General features: G+C 51.2%; 1 protein-coding gene across 1 annotated transcript; it reads right to left on the minus strand.

The window, feature by feature from the left end:
• Positions 1–3016: 3016 nt before the first annotated feature.
• On the minus strand, positions 3017–15537 carry LOC149912441 (rho GTPase-activating protein 32-like). Its single transcript, XM_090131087.1, has 8 exons — positions 15511–15537; positions 15408–15468; positions 4647–4790; positions 4268–4370; positions 4040–4172; positions 3792–3874; positions 3547–3654; positions 3017–3188 (listed from the first exon to the last, which is right to left on the minus strand). The coding sequence occupies exons 1-8, from the start codon at positions 15535–15537 to the stop codon at positions 3017–3019; spliced, it is 831 nt and encodes a 276-aa protein (XP_089987213.1).
• Between the last annotated feature and the right edge of the window lie 55 nt (positions 15538–15592).

Raw genomic sequence — 15592 nt, forward strand, 5'->3', positions numbered from 1 at the left:
TGGTGATCTCAAGGAATGCGGGCCTGGCAGGAAGCAAAGGCAGGAGCCTGAACTTCAGGAGAGCCAGCTGCAGGCTGTTCCAGGAATTCTTGGACGAGATCCTCTGGACAACTGTTTGTAGGGGCAAAGGGATGGAAAAGAGATGGTCACTTTCTCAGAAAAAAACTTGCTCAGGTTGCAGGCTGAGCTGCAGGAGAGGAAGGGGAGGAGGTGCCAGCACGGCTCTGCACGATGCTCTGCCACACTGGGCAGCTTGATCATGGCTCAGCAGTGGGATCCGACGAGGAGAAGGGGAGAAGGAAATCAAGGATGGGAGGGAAACATCATACCCAGTCGGTGAGTGTCTGTGAATTCTTGCAGACCCAGAGATTCCCAGGTTGTTTCTGCTTTCGTAGCATTTGTGTGCTGCAGGGTGAGCAAAAGGTTCTGCTGCTTGATTCTTCTGCAGGAGCCGCCTAAAAGGGAAATGGCCACTGAGCTGCAGACCAAGCAGTACTGCCTGACGTTGGCCAGGGGGAGCTTCTCCTGCTGCAGTGTGCTGATGACAGGTCTGGAGATGATCTGCAGGGCCAGCTCGTAGGTGGGAGCCAGGAAAGGACATGATGGGAGGAGAGAGGTGTTAAGCAACATCCAAGGCATGGAAATGCATCAGAAAGTCCTGAAAAGCATCACATAGCCACAGCCAGGAAGCTTGGGAGTATCATGAGCAGCATCCAGGATGCGAGAGATTATTTGCTACCATGCCAAATGGTAGCAGAGCTCCCCCTGCAGACATCCCAAAGCCAGACAAAACAGGAACAAACCCGGAGCTGTGCTGCACGCACCCCACGGCCACAGCATTGCAAGCTGAGGTGCCTTGCTGTGTGCTGCATTCATCCCAGTCCGTGTGAATGAAGACTCTGGAGGCAGTCAAGGCGTTGGTTGAGCACAAGTGTGCTTTTATTATTATAGAAAGGACAGGAGGGTGTGAGAGGTCCACGGTGAAGATGGGACTCATCCTGTCTTGTCATGGAGAGAGTGGCTCAGAGCTCTCAGTGCTGCTGTCCGGTGCCTGAGACTGGAGGCCTGATTGAAAGTCCCCCTGCAAGAGGCTCTGCTCCTCCTCACTGATGCTGACCTGCTCCTGCATGGAGGTGCTGCTGTCGGGGCACTCACACTGTGCTTGGGATGGGCCGCACTGCATGGACTCCTGGTTACAATCCAGGCTGGCGACTGTGGTGTCTTGCAGGCCCAGGTCAGCAACTTCAGCAGAGCCAGGTGTAATGAGGGCATGGACTTCGATGAGCTCCTTCTCTCCATCACTGTTTTCATGTGGAAGGCTGCTGTTGGAACTGCAGCAATTTGTGCTTCCTAAGAGCTCTCCACTGATGGAAGCACACAGAGCTTCCTCGCTACTTGCCCTGGATCTCATGGCTTGGCAAGGGCTCGATTCACCTAGAAAGGATACACAGGGGTTAGTGTCAAACTTTCACAAGCTGAATTATGACAGTGGTTGATCAGAGGTGTACTGAAGACGTTAGGCAGGGGCTGGAATGGCAGAAGGAGATACAAGTGCAGAGCAAACTTGAATTCTATGTTCCTGAAAAGCAGGGATTTGGAAGCTGCATTTGCACCCTTACCTGCCAGGACTACCACTGCTGTTTCTGAGGGCTGCCTGGCATTGCGCTGCAGTTGGCATTTGCTGCCAGAGGATGGCTTTCTGAGGCTGAAACAGCAACACCAACTGCTAGCTGGTGATTCCTCCTTCTTGCTGGGTGGATTTTGTCTGGAGAGAGAAAACAGCCAATGCTGTGAGTCGTGCGTGATGCAGGGTGAGGGAAGAGCAGCACTGAGCTCTTGGCAGCAGTTGCTTGTTCCTAGCACTGCCTGGTTTCTGCAGAAACACAACTTAGAAACTCGCTCTGTTTCCAGCAGTTGAGGATGGCTCCGTTCTACAGCTCAGCCCTGAAGTCTTGCTGGCTAAATTCCCCTCAACTCTGTCAAGCAAGATGCAGAGCATGTGAGCAAAGGCTCCACAGCTGTACAGCACAGCATCTGAGGGATGGCTTTGATGGAGCTGGCAGGTGTAACTGCTTTCTGAGGAACCGTGCAGCCATAAAGGAAGTTCAGAAGCATCTCTGACTCTTACATTAGCACCTCATCGGCCTCATCTCACTGCCATGTTTAATTTCTAGTGCCAGCAAGTCTGACCAACTGCTCTGCTTAGAGGAGAACTGGATTTGGTTTCAGGCACGTGGCCCTGACATCTGGAAAATCCCACCTTAGCCTAACTTACTTTCAGCAACTTTTGGCACTAGAAATACTGGGAAAAAAAACCCACAAAAACCCTCCCAAACAATGATGCTAGGTGCTGGAAAAGAAAGTCCTCTTTACCTGTCAGATGGAAAGTCGACGACGGTGTGGAATTTGCCCTGCCCAGCTGCAGGGCTTTCTTCCACTTCAATGTCGTGGCTGCTCTCTGTCACAGGGGGAGAGCTGCTGTGGCCTCGCCTCTGTACCTGTGCCTCCTCCAGGCTGAGCAGCTTTGTGGCAGCAGAAGAGACCCCCACAGACTTGGGCCCTGGGAGAGAATTGTGCCCTGTCAGGGAAAACCACAGGTAAGAGCGAGGATCAGAAAGCAGCAGCACAGCCACCACAGTTCTGGGGGAGGTGCTGTATTTTTCTCAGGCTTGCTTATCCGAGCCACTGGAAGAAGAGGAGCCCAAAATAACCATGTGGGCAGAGGTGTGTTTATAGCAAAGGACATGGTCATCATTAAGAGCAGCTTACCCCTAGATAAAAGGGGCAGGGAACTGAGAAAGCTTCGCTGCCACGCTTGCATCAAGCTTTTCCTGCATGCAAACCATAATAATGATGGTTTCCTCCTTGTGAAGTTTGGGCTTGGACATTCTCAGCATCCAGCAACAGGATGCCATACCCTAATGGAAGCCCAGAGGTCTGCTGTCCCCTTGATGGTAAAAGAGTATCTCAAAGGTCCCAGAGAAGGCCTGCATTTGGTCAAGGTGTCAGGTCAAGATCAAGATAATGGAGGAAGACACTCACCTGCTGCATCTGCGATGTCTGCTCTGGATTTGGAGCAGAAGAGGACGTCGGTGTGGTTGATGATGAATTCCACCACATCCGACTGTGTCTGCAGCTCCATGCAGGCAGCTCTTCCACTGGCGCAGGCAGACTCGTTCTGCTGTGATCTGTAGAAAAGGCAGATTTTAGAAGTCATTTCTCCAAGACCGTTTCCCCGAGTCTGAATTGTTGCAGCCAAAAGCTGTCAGCTGAGGCTCTGGAGACTTCCGCAGTGGGCAATCAGTGATGCCACTGCAGAAATTCCCCTGGATGATCAAGGACACGTCAGTCCCATCTCACCAAGACTGCAGAAATTGTCACCTAGACATTGTGCCTGTGGGGTTGGAGAACAGCCCAGGCTCCTGCTCTTCTGTCAGCCACAGATTTTACAGGAGAAGAGCACATTTGATGGAGAAAAAGAGAGGACTGTTCTTTTTTAGTGGAGAACATATGAAGCGTTGTGTTGAAACAGAACCAGAAGTTTACCTTAAGAGGTTTGGAGCCCACACAATGGCTAGGTTCTTGGCATGCATGTTTGTTATCGTGGAGCTCCCAGCCAGACACGCCAAGTGTCTCATCAGGAACTCCAGTGTCCTGGAAAACAAGAGAGGCAAACGTTCAGCACCAACAAGCATGCCGTGCTGCAATTCAGAAAGACAAAGTCTGGAACCGCATCGTTGCCCTCTGCAATGCAGCAGGGCTGAGCTCAGCAGGCTGAGGGCAGCACTGACCTGTAGTGAGGAGCGGGCAGCTGCTGGATGACGTCCTGCATTCTGAGCAGCCGCTCCTCCTCTGTAGCGGCACCAACAGCATCCTGGAGTAGTGCAGAAAGGGAGCGAGACACCAATCAGGCTAGTACACCACTGCGAGTAAACCTCGTGGGGCTGACAGCAAAAGGGCCTCCGAGCTGGGGCACTGCTGCAGCCATCTGCCAAGAGGCCCAGGAAGAGGGAAATGAAAGATGTGGCCTTGTGCTTACCGAGAACTTGCCGTACAGCTGGTGGGTGAGCAGAGGGTTCGGGAGCTCCCTGAAGTACATCTTGCAGAGGGAGCTCACGCTGTGAATGTCACGGACGGTGAGCTCAGGAATCTGCTCCGACTCAAATTCCTGCCTGGAGAGAGGGACGCAAACCCGGTTGAGCGAGAGGAAGGCAAGCCCAAAGCCACACCAGATGCACTCAGGCTGTGTCAGTCGCAGCACTCTTACCGCAGTCTCTGGATGTTGGACGCGACGCCGGACAGGCGGTATATCCCCTGCACCACGCCGTGCTGCTCAATGAACTCAGCGCAGCTCTGGAGGACCTGGGGGACTGAAGAACACGTGCCAGCCGTCAGTGGAGCTCCTGATTCAGTCGTGCTGCAGGCTGTGCTTCACATCCCATCCACTAAGCCCAGCCAGGCTTGGCTGAAGCAAATGCAGATGTGCTTGTCTCTTAGGAGCATCCGCCTCACTTTATCCTTCAGCCATCAACTCCCATTACACGTGTCTCCAAGGCTATCAGCCTGCCCCCTGCTAGATATGAGCTCCCTTTCATCTTCTTTAGATGCCCAGCAGAGGAAGATCTCAGGAATGGGCAGCTCCTTACCATCACGACCGGAGTGGAGAAGATGCTCTCCCAGGTCACCGCCAAACACCCTTTCCTTCTCCACCTCCCGCTCGGTCGGTTTCTTTGGGCGGGCCTTCACCAAGGAACGAAGGAAGGTGAGGATCTTGCTGCGTTTCTTGGGCACTGCACAACAAAAGGAAGAAACCAGGTCATTTCAGGTCTGGCTCCGTTGGACGAGGCCGAGCACAGCACATTCTACAGAGCACGTCAGAACGGGAAGAACATTACCAACCAGTACATACAAAAAGGGATTTTCCCCATCTCTGGAGGAGCCCAAGGCCAGGTTGGATGGGGCCCTGGGCAGCCTGATCTAGTCTCACATTAACTGTGGGGGCTGGGAGACCATCCTGAGGCAGGAGGGTTGGAGCATGATGATCCCTGAGGTCCCTTCCATCCCAAGCCATTCTATGAAGATTCTATACTTTTCCCAAGTCCAATCATAAACACAGGAGGATTGGGCCAAATCTCTGCCCCATGGTGTGCATGAAGAATCATCAACCCAGAGGACAATGTGGCATGGATAAAGGAGGTATTAAACATGGAACACACCCCAAAAAAGACTCCCTTTTGCTTCCCCACACCATCAAATGTAACATCCCTACCTGGCTTTGGCACAGAGTTGATGAGTGCCTCAGGAATGTTCTTATTAATGAGTTCCACACACTCCCCTGGGAAAAATCCAACCTGTAACAAGAAGAGAAGCCAAATATTGCATGCAGCACTTCTCAGATCTGAACTGTTAAACCAAAAGCCACATAACATTTCCCTCGGAACGTGCTTGCCTGACGTTCCATAAGACTATCCAGCAGAAAATGGCCATAGTTCACAGCATAAAGGTAATAATTTTTCAACATTTGCAGCCAAAGGCAAGGTCCTCTGACACCGACACAGGGAAACTGTTTATGTCCACTAGGCGTCCTGTGCAGGCAGAGCAGCTCTAAGCTGAGATTCCTGCCTTTACTGAAGTTGCACTCTCCAGTCTGAAGCTTGTGCCTACCTGGAAGCCGAGCTTGCCTCTCCACCAGGGGGTCAGCTCCTTTGGTGGCATGTCGATGACACAGATGATGTCTCCCACCTGCAAGAGAGTGCAGTGTCAATCCCAGCTTCAGCACGGTTGGGAGGAAAGCACAGCTCAAATGACTGCATTCTTCTGCACTGCCAAACATCGCCGAGCATTAAAGCACTTGCACCAGTGCAGCTCTGAAGGCATTTGCCATTGTAAAATTGAGCAACAAGGAACGCCTTGAACTGCTTACCTCAAAGGAGAGTTCATCCGCTGCCTGGGCAACGTATCTCTTAATAGCATGGGCAGCAGCAATAGCTGGAACATTCACAGGTGCCACCTCATGGTCCAGCAGGGGCTTCCCCTTGTTCTCAGCCTGAAACAGAGAGCACAGGCCACGGTGAGGAGCTGGGAACCAACAAGGAGGATTTCAAGGTGAGGAGCACATCTGCAGAGAAAGCTGCAGGAAATGCACTCGGTCCTTATCATGGGCACTTCAGAAGGAACTGCAAGTCTAATAACGGCTGTTTCTCTCCCTGGTGTGCAGCAGGCACACGCCAGGCAATGCAAAGATGCATCTCTCCCCACCCAGACTAATCAGCAATGGCACTGACGCAGACAGGTGGCCTTGTCCATTTTGCCCCCTCCTTTCCTGCGCTCTTTGTGCAGGAAGGCTGGCTGTTTCAGATGCTAGGAGACCGTGAAGAGGGAAACCAAAGCTACGGCTGCAGTTACAAGGTGCAAACAGTTCCATTGCAAGCACCAAGCAGCTCTCTTGAGCAGTCCAACCAACAGCGAGGCCAAACAGAGCAGAGAATGATTGTTGATTCTGCAGCCATTTCAAGGGAAAAGTCAGTAGAGGACAAACACCACAGCCGAGATGGCTCTGGTACTTTTATAAACTTGCCACTCTTGCACTACTGTCTTGCCACAGAGGAGCTCTCTTGGAAAGCAGGAGAGCACATCTGCGGCTCACTCTGCTGGCTGCAGTCAGGGAACAAAGACCAATCAGAGCTTCATACTCTACCTCTGTCCATGCCAGGTCAGGCCCACAGCTGATCTCGCTGCACGCCACGGCCATCAGCGTAGGTGTGACAAGCTGGAACTGAAAAGAAACACACTTTTATTTTCTCTGTTCACATCTCTGCTGTGCTCCCTACAGCTGTCGGGCACACTCACACAGCCCAAGCACGCCTGCTGGTGTCCCTGGTGATGCTGTGCAGCTCTGCACAAGCTGGGGCTGGGACTCTTTGCCTAAGGGATTGGTTTCCTGTAGACCAGCTGGTCACAGCACCACAGACAGCTTCCTTTTGAGGGCTGAGCTGCAGAGCACGTGGAGAAAACCCACACGTGACCAGCGTCCCATCAAAGCTGGATGAGGCTGTGTTACTAAACACGGGGCGTCACGGGCTGCTAAAGCATGTGGGGGGACAAACCATGGCAGGTACCTGGCAAGAGATCAGAACGAGGGAGAGAAATCTCACGAATCCGCAGCCGTTCCTTGTCACTTTGCTCTGATCTTCCACGAGCAAAAGCTGCAGCAGGGAAGCAGGCAGAGGGTGGAGAGAGGAGAGAGAAAGAGCAGGTCAGTTTGCTTCCACGGTTTAGCAAAGACTACGAGGGAAAAACCAAAATCTGCCCTCCCTCAACTTAAAAACTTAAGTTTTCAACTTAAAACCATTTCCCCTTGCCATGAGGTCTCCCCACAGCCTTCATTTCTCCAGGCTGAACAAGCCCAGCTCCCTCAGCCTGTCTTTGCAGGGGAGGTGCTCCTGTCCCCTGATCATCTCTGTGGCTCGCCTCTGGACCCTCTCACACAGCTCCCTGTCTTTCTGGACACTGTACTGCAGCTGGGGCCTCACAAGAGCAGAGCAGGGGGGGACGATCACCTCCCTGTCCCTCATGGCCACCCCTCTGCTGATGGAGATAATGTGATCCTATGAGCTCCGCCAGCCAGCAGTTCTCAGCACTCACTGTCCCCCCGTCTCTCCCACACTGTCTCAGCTTACCTACAAGGTGCTGCACAGGACGGTGTGAAGACAAAGGGACGCAGTCGGTGCACAAGTGCAACAAGCGAGCTGCTCAGTCAGAGCTCCAGCGCTCCAATGAAGGGACGCAGCACGCACTGCTCCTCCCCTCATTCTAGCCCTTATGACATCACTGAGGGCCACCAGGCTGCTCCACCACGACGGACAGGGTGGGGAGGCAAGACCAGTCACAAGGGCAGAAGATTCCAACAGCCCAGCCCAACGTTCTGGAATCAGGGGCTGCTTGGAATTCTACCCCAGCCAAATCCTGGAGAAGCTGGCACGGGGTCGTCATGACCAAAGCGCAGGACCTGGCGCTTGCTCTTGTTGAGCCTCGCACAACTGGCCTCAGTGCATCCCTCTGGAGGGCCTTCCTGCCCTCAGCCAGATGGACGCTTCCTCCCAGCAGCGTACCTTGCAGTGCTGGGCCCATGTCAAATCCACACTAGAGTGGCTTTTGTTACATTCAAGGGCATGTTGCAGCACCCATCTATTTCACCTGGAAGGAAATAAAGCAGGAGATGGGAGAAACACAGAACTACTGCCAGACTGCTTTATCCCTTTCTCAGCCCAACTTCCCTTGCCTCATCCCCTACCCCAACTCCTAAATGATGCCCACAGGCTGATAGTTGGATCTCAAGTCCATAGGAATCCTTTCACAGGACTCCATCAAAAAGGCTGTCACACTTGTTCCGTACACTCACACTGACCCAGCAGTGGTATCACAGTCACTTAACACACACACAACAACCAAACCCCGAGCATGCACATCCCTTCCTGCGTGACTGCAGCCCACAGCTCCCCTTCACACCTCCGTGGATCTCTGGTGTTTTACACGGATGCAGCCTCGCTGCAGCTCCGTGGCTGTCACACAAGGCCTGCAGGACCTCTTTCTCTGCAAACCCCGTCTGCAGGCATTGGTTCACGAGGTTCACCTCCTGCCCTCCTGAGCAAAAACAAGCACTAAGAACAAGAGCAAAGCACGCTGGACTCGACCTGGCTGGATCCCCAACCCTCAGTCCTGTCAGACGGACCCTGGTGTGGAGACTCATCCCCAAAGCCTGGCTGGACATCAGCACAGGCATCATTCTTCAAACGCCCCATCCAAGCAGCAAGGGATCAAAGCGTTGGCACAGCTGAAACAGAAATGCTGTGTGAGTTTCCTGTTAGCACTGAGCAGGAACAAATCTACCGCTGAGCAGCAGGATGTGAGACAAGCAGCAGAAGACACCCAACCTGCAGAACCAGCTCGTTTGGGGTCGGTCCAGATGTTTGTCTGCTCCCTTCCCTGGCCCAGGCCAAGCTTGTGAGCTGCTCCTCCTTTGTGCAGGGGGAAATGGTGCAGATGCCATGTGGTGGCTATGCACAGCATGCCTTGGACTTGCTTTTCCTCTCTCCATCTGCCATTAGCAAACAGCATCTCCAGCCTCCAGAGATCACTGAGTCCAACCCCTGCACAACAGTGAAAAAAAAAGATATGATAAGGGGTACTTAAAGCACAGCATCTGTAATCAGATCAGACTCCTGCACTGTGAAGACTTCCATGAGTATTCCTGCAGAGTGCATCACTTAGTCTCTCTTTAGCCTTGTGTTCATGGTTTTCCTGTAAGAGCTTGTCTAAACACTGCCTGTAATCGTGGTTATGCTAGAAGCATTTGGATTTCTTGATCCTCAGTGTAATTTCAATAACAAATCCAGATGTTTTTTTGTTAGGGACAGCTTTCAATTTCTCAACTGAAATTTCAATATTGCATTAGGTGTTGACAACCACGGGGCTGCAGTACAGAGAATTACAGGAAGATTAATTTCTCCATCTCCATGCTCCTAGACATTTATGATTACAGTGATGTAGTTATAGACAAAGTTGCAAGATACCAAAGCTAGAATAACCTCTTGGTGCAGCAGGATGTCTGGAGCCCAAGTGCAGAGTCTCAGTGTTCCCAAGCCTTGAAGAGGTGCACCGTATGTGCTGGGGCTGATGACACAGACACTGGAGCAAGGCCAGTGTGATGTTAGAAACTTGACCAGCAGCTGATCTGTTGTCAGCCATTTCTGGACACAAACGGGATCTGGTCGACTTAGGACATGACCTTTGGGCTGGAGAGCAACTCCCCGAGGAATCACACAGCCACTGCAGACCGTTGGCAAGAACCCCATACCAAAACAGCTCATCTGCAATCAGTTTTTAATCTGTGCAGCAGTGAGTGGAACAGGCGCACGCTCTCTGGAATTGCAGGAATGTTCACAAGTGGAATGTACATCACCTGTGTGCTCCAGCTCTTCTGTGTGCATGCTAGGAGCAGTGATCCCCCTGCACCCAGGGCTGCAATAAGGTCCTGTGGGCTTTCTAACCTGCCAACCAGCAGCCCAGGCTGCCCAGAGCCACATCCAGCCTGGCCTTGGATGCCTGCAGGGATGGGGCATTCACAGCCTCCCTGGGCAACCTGTTCCAGTGCCTCACCACCCTCTGGCTGAAAAACTTCCTCCTCACATCCAACCTAAAAATCAACACCCCCTGTCTCAGTTTAAAGCCATTCCCCACTTGTCCCATCACTATCCACCCTCCAAAACAAAACACCTCGGCTGTTCAACACTGAAAGAGCAAAATACCCCACAGCTCTTACTTCCACTGTATGCATTTAATTCCAAACTTAAGGTCACAGGTTAATTACTCATGTGATCCTTCCTGACAGAAGAACTACTCGTAGTGATGTGTAGGAGTAAGGAACAGTTTGAAAAGGTCATGGACATATTAGAACTTGCAGCATTTATCTTAATAGATGCCTACATTGCAAAGCATTTTGTAAAACACACGTTACAAGTACTGTGCATTGGATTACACTATATCAAACTCTAAGTAACAATACAGGTTGCTTTTCAATCTACACTTACATGTTTTCTTCCAACTCCTTGATAAAATTCTTTACTACCTTCAGTTTTACAGCCAAAGCAGTGTTTGAGCTGGTAATGTACTCTTGAACAGCACTGTTGCCTTTAACATTTGTATGTTTAGATCTGAAGAGAGAATTTGGTCATTATTTCATGATGAGAGAATCTTATATGACAAAACAGAATTACAAAAATCTGACAATACTGTAAAATGCCAGCGTAAGAATGTGGCTTTGATTTTTTTTCTTTTTTTTTCCTCTTTTTTCTTTTCTTTTTTTTTTTTTCTTTTTTTTTTTTAAATGGTGAGTGTACCATTAATTCAAGACAAGAATTTTGTTTGTCAGTCGATCTCTATAACTGTTCTTGGCATCATTCTGTAGGATGAACTAGATACATGGAATTTGGCACTGGCTCCCCAGGGCAGTGGTTTGGCACTGAGCTGACAAAGGCCAAAGAGCATTTGCACAATGCTCTCAGACACAGGGCTTGACCCATAGGAGGTCCGGTGTGGAACCAGGAGGTGGAATACATGATCCTCGAGGTCCCTTCCAAATAAAGATATTCCATGATCCTCTAATACTTATATTCCCAAGTCCTGTACACAGCGCTCAGGTGCTTAATTGAAAGGTTCCATGAAACAGTGAGGTATCTATGTCCCTTTACCACCCAGTTATTCAATTTGCCACGTGGATCTTTTATCCAGTCACATTAAAAAACCCCTCAAAGTATTTCCTTCAGTCTTCCATTCTGATAGAGCTTTCTGGAGCAAATAAAGAGTTGCAACTCAGAATGTCCACACCTCCCTTCCTGCACCCTGCATACTTTTTTCATTGCACTGTGATTACGTACCATTCTATTGTCACCCTCATTCTGTCATTATCTAGGCAGTTTACTGCCATTAAATTTTCCAGCAACAGATGCCCACAAGTACAGCCAGCCTGGACTTATTTCCAATACTTACCTTTGTCCTGATGTCCTTGTAGGAGCTGGGACATTTCTCCATCTCAGCAGCAGAGGGCAGGAGGGGTCCAAGGTGAGGGCACGCTCTCCTCTATTTTTCTGGCACTCAAAGACAAAGGGAACAAGAAAACCAGATGTGTTTCCCTGCCCATGGCAAACACCAGCCTTTCCATCCTTACAGTCCTTCCTGCCATCAGCAGAGATATTTTGCTTTCTTGTGCCACTTCATCCCTTTAGCATCTGGCATTCTAACAAAAAAGTACTTACAAGGAATTTTAATATTTTCATATTAAATGTCAGAATTAGAACCATTATGTTTACCAAATATTTAAAACGTTCAACCCAGTGAGAAGTGAATTGATGTTGCATTTAGCATTCAGATAAGAACTTGTATACGAAGTAAAAAGTGCTGCTTTCATAAACTATAGTCTCATTGTCAAGCCTTGCGCTGTCTCAGCAGATTATTACAGAATGTTCATTCAAGCAGGAATTCAGAGATGCGTCTGAATTGATAAGAACAACGAATAATTAAGAAAGCTTGACTGCAGTCTGCTTGAGGATTCCAGTCTGAAGTGTGTTCCACCTGGTGACAACTGGGAATGTCTTTCTCTCACCATTAGAACCATTGCACCTCTAACTAAACACATAGCTAATCACCACTGAAAACCTAGATGCAATTTCTGCAGTGCACAGACCGACTACATGCTGATTAACATTCAGAGAGATTGTGCAGGTGTCCTTTTAGGAACTGGCCTACAGTATGCTAAGAGGGATGGATGTGGGGACATTAGGATAACGTGCCCTCTGCCTTTTAAGACAGCCCCAGCAGAGCAGGTCAGCAGGCTGAAGAGCTGCGTGGGTCACCAGGGCTCAGAGACTTCACTCGGCCATCTGCAAGTTGAGGGACTTCAGCCCAAGCTGCCCTTTTCCATGCAGGCAAGGAGGCCAAGAGAAGGTGGATCGGCACGGTTCTGGTGCAGACAGGGGCTGCAGTGTGAGCAGGCCTACACAGACAAGGCTGTGCCCACACAGAGTGACAGCAGCTTTCGCTGTGAGCAGATTCCCAGGGGGCCTGAGCCATGGCAGTTCTTGATGGCAGCATGTTCCAATCAGCCCTGGAAGTCTTCTCTGGACGTCTGTCGCATTCTGGAATCCACACTGAGGACGCAGTCGCTGTGTCAGAGCAGCTGGCAGAGTCACGGGGAACCGTGACGTAGTTGGCCCAGGGAGCAACAACAAGGCCTGCACTGCTCAGCCAGCCCAGGCCAAAGGGGAGCACGAGAGAGAGCAGAGGAGAGAGGGGGGGAAAGAGGGCCAGGAAGGAAAGGCCTGTGCCTGAATGGACGTGTAGCAGCAGCTGCTGACAGCAAACTCGGTGATGGCAGGGGCACAGCAGAGCAGTGCAATGCTGGCAGCTTCCTGTGTCTTTCACACAGGCACTGCAGACATGGCCAGCACTGGGAGATCAGCAGAACTGCTGCACACCTCTGCCAGCCCAGGCCAGAGGAGTGCAGAACAGTGAGCTGCTGCTGAGGGGAGAGAGGATGGCCTGAGAGCTGAGCTGAGAGGCAGGGCTGGCTGTGTTACAGCAGCCTCTGTGTCCTCCTCCTGTGTCTGTGAGGGCCAGAGGGCCAGAAGAGAACATGCCCAGACAACGAAGCCCTGCTGTCCTCTGCTGCTCAGCTGGAGAGATGTTCCGCCTTCCTGAAGGACGCTGATCCAAAGGGAAGGAATCAAAGGAAGTCCAGGCTGGCTGTCCTTGTGGGCATCAGCTGCTGGCAGCTGCCTCTGTGCTGCCATGGGCAGGGCACAGCACACACAGTGTTTGCAGTTCCCTGTGTGACACTGGCCCTGGTGACCTGACAGCCATAGGGAGACAAGAGAAAGAGCTGCCTCCCTCTGCCAGATGAGGCAAAGGTGAGAATCCCAGAATCACAGCATGGCCCAGGTTGGAAAGGAGCTCAAGGTTCATGAATCTTCAGAGCCTGCCGCTCTGAAGCTCTTGGGGCAGTGCTCAGTTCTTTCTGAAGTACTCTGGAAAATGCTGCTTCTCCTTCACCAAGTCTGTTTCCAGACAGACGTCTTTTTCTCCTTTGTGCACACAAACAGTATCTTGTAACTCCCTGGCACAGTGCTCAGAAGTGATACTTCTGGAAGCACGTCAGAGAAAAGTGGCCTTGTCCCAGTGGACTTTCAGAGCAGATGAGAACAAGTCTTGGTTGACGGCTTTCTTCTGCTTCTGGAACTGCACAGGCAGGTTGTGTGTTGTCATACTTTATGCCAGAGTGCCAAACTGAAGCAGTTTCTGCAACCTCTTTTTTTCATACTTGTCACTCTTTGCTATTTCTGAGACCTTAACTTAGTCATTTTTAATGCGCTCTCATCTAAACTACTGTGTCCTCCAGTGTCAGTGTTGTATGAATCAGGACTGTGGGATTTCATCAGTGAAAGGATTCTGCTCTAATGACTGTCATTCTGAAGCTGATATTGTTTCTACCGCATCAGGCTTGCATGAAGCATCTCTGATCAACAGAGAAATCAGAAAAATTGCTTTTCCTATTGCAGTTTCCTTTTAACTAGTGATGAAAGCTGTCAGTTTATTTTTGGCACCAGAAATCCTGGGATGCAACCAGGTTAGATAAGAAGTGAAACTGAGTGCACAGTAAAGGAACATAGATGAGATAGCATCACACAGCTCTGGAAAAGATGTTCCAGCTCTGTGTCTACCTACACCTTCAGGAGATGAAAAGTACTGGCTTACTGAGGTGTCCTGGGTTGCAGGTTCTGTTAATCTCCATTTTCGGAAGAGCTGCTTGCAATAAATACCTTGTAAGGTGAATGAGCTTGATAGAAGTAGGGTGTGAAAGAGATGGATTTGCTGTTTCCCTGAAGGTGCAGGAGTATTGCTGTGCCTACAGTCAGTAAACAAGGCAGAAATCCTTGATTGCCGAGGATCGCCGCTTCGGAGCTGGTCCAGCCAGAAGCGCAGCGACTGATCGCGAGGTACAAGGGGGTTTCGGTCGGTTCCCTCACTCAGGGATCCCCGAGAGAGCAGAGTAGCCGGGCAGCTCTCGGCCGGGAAGTTCTCGCGAGAGCGGACGTCGCGGCGGGGGCGTTGCCAGGGCAACGGTTCCGCACCCACCCCTTCTTGCTTTAAAAAGCCTCGGGGAGGGCAGCGACGTGTCGCTGCCCACCAGAGAAGGTGTGTGGGAAACACCTGGGCTTATCTGTCGAGGAGAATCAGTAAGCCACTCCTGCACGGAACTCCCCAGCCTAGGACGGTTGACATTGCCAGGGTGAGTGATAAGTGGGGGGGCTCCTGTTAACGACCCGGCAACGGTGCGGGGGCAGCGCCAGCACTACCGGCAGCAGGGCGGGCCTGATCAGGCACACCCCGTTAAGGCTATCTAATAGTGTTGGTGTGCCTGCTGGTTGGCAATGCCTGCACCCCGGAGGAAGGCTAATAGCACAAGAATTGTGGAGTCCCAGGTGGAAGTCCCATGCTCCCGCAGAAAAAAGGCTGCGGCCATAAAGAGTGTGGAGACTCAGACTGAGGCCCCAACGCGAGATGCTAGTACACAGGTCGCTGGCTGTTATGAGTGCCAGAGCCTGGCCTTTGCAGTGCTGGGTGATGACAGTGGTAGATGTATAAGATGTGACCAACTGCATGACTTACTCAGCCTTGTGGTTGACCTGAAAGAGGAGGTAGAGAGGCTGAGGACCATAAAAGAGTGTGAGAAGGAGATTGACTGGTGGTGCCAGTCCCTATCGGCCCCGAGATCTGGGCGCATAACTGAGGCATCATGTGGAGCTTGTCACCCCCCCCTGCCTCATAAACAGGTGGGAGAGGGGAAGCGGCACGTGGGTGCAGGGAGCCGGCGGGCTGACGGTGCTGCAGTGAGCCTCCTGTCCTCTCCTCCTCCTAAGAACAATTCAAGAAAGGGGGATGAGTGGAAACATATACCGGCTCGACAAAGTAGGCGTCCCCCATCCCGACCATCCTCGGCTCCCCAGGTGCCTCTGAGTAATAGGTTTGAGGCCCTGGA

Source organism: Phasianus colchicus, chromosome Z (genome assembly GCF_987193195.1).
Source record: "Phasianus colchicus chromosome Z, bPhaCol1.hap1.1, whole genome shotgun sequence".
NCBI classification, from domain to species: Eukaryota; Metazoa; Chordata; class Aves; order Galliformes; family Phasianidae; genus Phasianus; species Phasianus colchicus.